Source organism: Meles meles, chromosome X, assembly GCF_922984935.1.
Source record: "Meles meles chromosome X, mMelMel3.1 paternal haplotype, whole genome shotgun sequence".
NCBI classification, from domain to species: Eukaryota; Metazoa; Chordata; class Mammalia; order Carnivora; family Mustelidae; genus Meles; species Meles meles.
Genome location: NC_060087.1, coordinates 94,203,034 through 94,210,004, shown reverse-complemented (window position 1 = coordinate 94,210,004; position 6,971 = coordinate 94,203,034). Strand labels below are relative to the sequence as shown.

At 50.4% G+C, this 6,971-nt stretch overlaps 1 protein-coding gene across 1 annotated transcript; it reads right to left on the bottom strand.

Moving 5' to 3' along the window:
• Positions 1-1,911: 1,911 nt before the first annotated feature.
• Positions 1,912-6,588, bottom strand: RTL9 (retrotransposon Gag like 9). The gene is made up of 2 exons (XM_045994859.1): positions 2,566-6,588; positions 1,912-2,028 (listed from the first exon to the last, which is right to left on the bottom strand). Exons 1-2 carry the CDS (start codon positions 6,586-6,588, stop codon positions 1,912-1,914), a joined length of 4,140 nt encoding a protein of 1,379 aa, XP_045850815.1.
• Positions 6,589-6,971: the final 383 nt, after the last annotated feature.

Here is a 6,971-nt window from a genome sequence, read left to right as displayed (position 1 = left end):
TCCTTCTCTCTCCCTCTCTTAAAAAAAAAGTTTCAATTTTAAGACATTTTCTTTCCCACATACATTTTCCAGACACCAACTGTGATTCGGTACATTCATTTCTATTTCAGTAGAGAGTAAGCTTGACTGCTTTTCTGAGCTAAGAGCTGTGAGCCAACAGGACCAAAGAAGAGGGGTAAGCTGGTTCCCCCAAGGCATGCTGCCTCCCCACCCTCGAATTTGGGTTTCCCAACTCATTGCCCCCTCTTTTCTCCAGGGACAACAGCACTGGTGATTGACACATCAACAGGCAGCCCTCAGAGCCAGGTTCTTATCTATATGACCATGGGGCTGCTAGTTTGTCTGCCAATTTTTGTTTTTTCTGAGAATCATTTTCCTCTTCCTGGAATCAGACCCAATATTTAGGGTAATGGAGCAGCCATCCAGAGTCCTCAGAGAGTGTTTGGTGCCTGTCCTCTCTTTCCATCCCTGCTGCCCCAGCCCTTGCCCGAGTCAGCCAGCAAGTCAGTCACCTGTACTATTATGACAGGGGGCTCAGAACTGCTCTCAACCACTTCCCCTATTCTGCCTCCAAACTGTCACCAAAGTAACTTTCTAAAATGTGTTTCTCATCATGCCACTCTTACTGCTTTTTTAAAAGATCTTTGAGTAACCCAGTTACATGAGCTATTATTAAATAAATAAATTAGTATCTGTTAGTATGAGAGTCCCCATTGTCCCAATTTCTTGTCTTCATGGTCTTTACCATGATTTCAGTCTATCTTACTTATAGCTTTTCTTGCTCATCACTCCTTCCACTGGAACGGAGCTTTCATTCTGTCAGGGTTTTGATCTGCCTGTCCCTAAAACAGTGGCTGACACATGTTATATAACCAATATCAATTGAATGAAGGACTCTGTAAATCAAATTCTGTCAGCCATGGTTTTTTCTTTTTTTTCCAATAAATGAACTTTATTGACTTTTATGATTACAAATGTAATACATGCTTACTGCAGAGAATCTGTAAAGTACAGAGAAGTAGAAAGAGGAAAATAAGAACACCCACAATCCCACCACCTGAAGGCAAACACTGCTCATAGAATGTTCTAACTATCTATGCCTGTTTAAAGACCAAGAACTTTATCAAGAGTGCTGGTCACAAAGCACAATAGCCAAAGGGAGCGGGGGGGCACTTATTTACTGAGGGAGCCACCAAGATCAGAGCTAACAATTTGACACTGAGGAACAAAACAGCGGCCATAGACAAAAGATCAAGAAGTCAGAAGTTGACAACACAAGAACAAGTTGGGTTATGATAAGAGTGTAGTGAGATGGTGCTTGTCAATTAGCTTGTCATCAATACATGTTAGCCACTACTATGATTACTATTGTGGATCAAAACAAATGGCTTATGATGGAGACTATAAACAGGGCAAGGGCCCTGGAGATCCATTTTAGGTACATGAGTTGAGGCATATGAAAAGAGTGGTTTAAGAGTGGGCATCACTCTCTTTACAGGCTCCCCTACCTGGTGAAATAGGACCAGATCTTCCTCACATTTGCCTGATGACACGTGGCAAGACACTCTAAGGTGTTTTGGAGGTAGGACATGGTTTATCCTGCCTAGACTTTTCTCTCGACCAGGAATTAGGACTGGTCTTGACAGCAATAGGAGTTCAGAACCTCATACACCAAACACTCTCGAAGTCCACACTTCTGATTGTCAGGACAGGTCACAGGCATGTGGGATAAAAGAGAAGGTCAAGTCAGACATCAGGGAGTTACGAGGGGATGGAGGATTATGCTTGGAGCAGGGAGGCTGAAGGAGGAAGGCCACAAGGTTTATGATGTAACTGAATGGAATGGGTCCAGGAACCAGTCCTCAAGTTAGCAGCAGAGTCAGACATCACAGGAGAAGATTCCAGAAAGCATTACTTGTTGGTGGGGGCCTTGGGATGGCCTGTGCTCTGTCGAAGGTGGTCATGCAGACCCTCTTGAGGGTCTCCATGCTCTTTCAGGTAGTAACAGCGTTTGGGAACATGCTGGTGCTGGGAGTGAGAAAAACAGACAGACAAAAACCAGCAGAGGTAAGAGCCACACTTACTATGATGCTAAGGGCGTTCTGCCCGGATAACGTCAGTAACTAAGCAGTTCAGGAAACTTGACTAACATACCACATGCACATAACATGTGACTGAGGACTAGGCTGGCCTGATTCCCTAGTGACCTGGGTCCACAACACATATGTCTGTACATAGGACTCAGCTCCCCCCAAAGATGATGCCTCCCTTGGGATAATTGGAGAGTTGGGCCCCAGGTGGTGCCCTCATAATCATAAGACTTAGACCTTTAGCCATCCCAGCCCTTCCCTGCCCCCAGGAACTTGGGTGGGGGTGTTGCTTTAAAGTGGTTAATATGCCCCCAATCACTGCACAGCCAGGCCACCGATGAAACTCTGGGTTGGGGCTTATGGGCTAGAAGCTCAATGCCTCCCACTCGCCTCTTCCTTATTCTACCCAAAGGAGCAGGGTGCATTCCCCATCACCCCCCACCACTGCCCTTGAGTGTATTTCCCCCGTCATTACCTCCTCAGTCTGCTGATAGGAGTTCAGTTCATTCTCCATTGCCTCCTCATTATTCCGCTTACAGGTTGACAGCAGAACCTGGCCAGAGCTGCCCGGGGAATCCTTCTCTTCAGCCAGCTGGCACTCGGTGTACAGGGACCTGTCTATCAGCTCCTTTAGGCTGCCAGCCACCTTCAGGAAGATCCGGCCCATTTTGGTGGTAACAGCTTCTGAGAGTCCTTCCAGAAACCTGGTCCGTAGAATGGCATCAGACCAAGACAAATGTCGGGCCAGCAGCAAGAAGTCAGTGGCGTACTGCCTGACTGACTTCTGGCCCTGCTTGGGATGGCAAAGAACAGCACTGAGGATGTCTATCTCGGACAGGGAGTCATATAAGCCCTGTGATCTGCTCAGGAAAGATCTGTTTTCATCGGAGAGGGGGTTGCCTACCTCCATCTGCAAGATAGACCACCTCTCTGCTGCCCCCAGATGAAGGGACACCAGAAACGCCATTTTCTCAGAGTCATTCAAAAAGCCCTTCATTTGCTTCTCCTCGTCGACCTCCATCTCCTCCTCCACAGAGCATGAGCCCCGGGCTGCCTCCTGCTCTTCTAAGAGGTAACAGAGTGCTGGGGTCAGCATGCCAAAGGATGGGACTTCCTGTGGTGGTGGTTTCCTTGTTTCCGCTGTTGTGGCAGTCGTGTGGGGTATGGACTTCGATTCAGACGCTGTGACATTGATGTGAGAGGCAGAGGTTTCTCCAGAATCCATGGCTTTGATTTCCAGAGTGGACATCATTCCGGAGGCTGTGGCTGCCAACTGGGGCGTGGACAGGGCTCCCGGGACTGGGCCCCTCACTGGTGGCACAGACATCCCTCCAGGCACTGTGGCTCTCAGAAGTGGCGTGGACATAGTTCCAGAAGCTGAGGCTCTCACTGGCGGCGCAGGCATCCCTCCGGAAGTTGCGTATGTGGTTTGTGGCAAGGACGGAGATCCAGAACTCGTGACTCTTGTTTGGAGTGTGAACACTGTCCCAGAGGCCATGCTTTTCATTAGCGGCACAGACATGTCTCCAGAAGCCATGGCTGACATCAATGGCATGGGCATGGTTCCAGGGGCTGTGGCTCTCGTTAATGGCTTGGACATCCCTCCAGAGGCCATGGCTGTCATTTGTGCAGGGGCCATCTTTCCAGAGGCTGGACCTCTCAATATCTCTGCAGATACAGCTTCGGAGGCTGACGGTCTCCTTAGTGGTACGGACACGATTCCAGAGACTGGGGCTCTTACCAGTGGCGGCGACATTACCCCAGAGGCTGGAGCTCTCATGGATAGTGTGCACATCTCTCCGGAAGCTGCGGGTATTATTTGCGGTGCAGACATTGCTCCAGAGGCTGGGCTTCTCATCAGTGGCAAGGACACCCCTCCAGAGGCCGTGGCTATCATTTGAGGCATGGACATCGCTTCACAGGCTGTGGATCTCATCAGGGGTGTGGACATGGCTCCAGGGACTGGAGCCATCATTTGTGGCATGGGCATCATTCCAGGGGCTGAAGCTGTCATTTGTGGAGTAGACATGGCCCCATATGCTGGTACTCTCAGAGATGTGGCCATCTCTCCAGAAACTTGGGGTCTCATAAGTGGTGGGGACATCTCTCCAGAGGATGAAGCTCGAGTGAGCAGTGCAGACATCTCTCCAGGGTCTGGGGCTCTCATTAGTGGTGTTGGCAGCACCCCAGAGGCTGGGGCTCTCATTGTGGGTGTGGACATCATTTCTGAGGCTTGGGTTTGCATCTGCAGTGGGGAGACCCCTCCAGAGGTCATGGATCTCATGAAGGACATGGACATCCCTCTGGAGTCATGGGTGTTCATTGGCTGACCGGGCATCTTTCCAGAGGCTGTGGCTCTCATTAATGCTGTGGGCATCGCTCCAGGGCCTGGGGCTCCCATTAGAGGCATGGCCATAGTTCCAGAAGCTGCAGCTGTCATTTGTGGTGTGGACATGTCTCCAGAGGCCGGGGCTCTCATTAGTGTTGTGGACATCCCCGCAGAGGCGGTGTCTGTCATCTGCCTCATGGACCTAACTCCAGAAGCGGTGTCTCTCATTAGCATCGTGGAGATGTCTCCAGAAGCTGTGGTTGTCATTTGCTGCATATACATTGCTTCTGAGGCTTTGGATGTCGTTAGTGGCTTGGACACTAAATGAGTAGCTCTCATTTGTGGCAAGGACATCGCTCCTGAGGCTGTGTCTCTCATTAGCAGTGGAGACATGGCTCCAGAGGCTTTGGCTGTCATCAGCGGGGTGGACATTGCTCCAGAGGCTGAGGCTCTCATTTGTGGCACAGCTGTCAGTCCTGAGGCTGTGGCTCTTCTCTGTGGCATAGACATCGCTCCAGAGACAGGCGCTCTCATTGGCAGTGTGGACGTGGGTCCAGAGGCTGAGGCAGACAGTTGTAGCATGGACGTTGTTTCAGAGGCTTGGACTGTCATTGGCTGTGTGGACATAGCTGCAGAGGCTGGGGCTCTCCTTAGTGGCATGGACATCGCGGCAGAGGCTGGGGGTCTCATTCGTGGCTTGGACTTTGCTCCACCAGCTGTGGCTTTCGTTAAGCCTGTAGACACCGCTCCAGAAGTTCTGGCCATGGTTAACTGTGTGGACATCACTCTAGAGGCCTCAGTTGACATTTGCTCCATGGACATGGCTCCAGAGGTTGTAGCTGTCATCAGTGGGGCAGACATGGCAGTAGAGTCTGGGACTGTCTTTAGCTGTGTTGGCATATTGCCAGAGGCTAGAGCTCTCATTCGTGGTATGGACCTCGCTCTCGGGTCTGAGGCTCTCGTTGGTCCTGCAGACATCCCTCCAGTGGCTGGTGCTCTCATTGCTGGCGTAGACATGATTTGAGAGTCTAGATTTTGTGTTAAAGGTGGGGGGAGCACTCCAGAGTCTTGGGCTGACATCAGTTGGCTGGGCATCACTCCTGAAGTTAAGGCTGTCATGAGCAGTGGGGACATGGCTTCAGTGTCTGGAGCTACCTTAGGCAATCCAGACACCTCTCCGGCATCTGGGACTGCCAGGACTGGTACAGACATTGCTCCAGAACCTGGCGCTGCCATTATCGGTGAAGACCCTACTCCGGGATCTGTGCCAGACATAAGCTGGGTGGAGATTTCCCCAGAGTCTTGGGTGCTCATTGGCTGGGATGATGTTGTTTCCGAAGCGAGGGCTGACATTATCAGTGAGGATAAGGCTTCAGAGTCTGTGCCTGACATTAACAGAGAAGATATCTCTCCAGAGGCCAGAGCAGTCATTAGGACTTTAGACATTGCTTCAGTGTCTTCGTCAGTAATTTGCAATGGTGACATTACTTCAGAGCCTGGAGCTGGCATTGGCTGCTGTGTGGACATCACTCCAGGATTTATATCTGGCATTAGGAGTGGAGATATCTCCCCAGAATCTGGGGCCAGCATCAAGGGTGTGGACATTGCTTCAGAGGCTGGAGTGTTCATTATTGGTGCAGACATCACTCCAGAGGATGAAGCTGGCATCGCCAATGGTGATATCTCTGCAGAATGTGGTGTGGTCATTAGTGCTGTGGACATTGTTCCGAAGTCGGGAATTGTCATCAGCCCCGGGGACACTAATCCATAGTCTGAAGTGGACAGCAATGGGGAGAGTGTTCCAGAATCTGAGGCTGGCATGAGCAAGGGGGACAGCACTTCCGCATCAGAAGCTGACATGAGCAATGGGGATAGTGCCCCAGAGTCCGAGGCTGGCATCAGTGGTGGGGACAGTGCTCCAGCGTTTGATGCTCCCATTAGAGGTGCAGACATGGTGTCAAAGGCCGGGGATGTCATCAACTGTGCAGACATCCCTCCGGGATCTGGTGCTGGTGTGGAGACTGTAGGCTCTACTTGAGACTGTAAGATCTGGCCCTCTGCTCTGGTCTCTATCATTGGTCCAGAGAAGGTCGTCTCCCTGTTCTGGGGCTCGACATTTTCCTCCCTCAACATACTGTTGAATCGGAGTGAGCTTAAAGGTATCTTCATGTCGGCCATGGCCACAAGATCAAGATCGTGTAGAGAGAGTCCCTAAAGTGATGAGATCAAGGAGTCGTGCTGAAGCCCAAATGGCAAGAAAATCTGTAAACAGGAAACAAGTTTGGTAGTCAAAAGCCAGTATCAAAAATATTGGGAGATAGACCAATGACTCGCCACGGGGAGCTTTTCTGCGCGTTGCCAGATACGTGGCACCGGAGACGGGCCTATCAAGTTAAAGGAGCTGTGCCACCGCAAATGGACTTAAAGCTGGATCAAAGATCTCTTCCAGCCCTATTCTTTTCAAACCAATCCACTCAGTCCCAGAGCCAGCACAGCACAGCCTCTCCATTTCTTTTTTTTTTTTTAATATTTTATTAATTTGACAGAGAGAA

Bases quoted from the DNA above. Each gene is read 5' to 3' on its own strand.
- RTL9 (XM_045994859.1), bottom strand. From the start codon at position 6,588: ATGAAGATACCTTTAAGCTCACTCCGATTCAACAGTATGTTGAGGGAG. The intron at 2,029-2,565 runs GTAATGACGGGG...TCTCACTCCCAG, and splicing joins CCTATCAGCAGACTGAGGAG to CACCAGCATGTTCCCAAACG.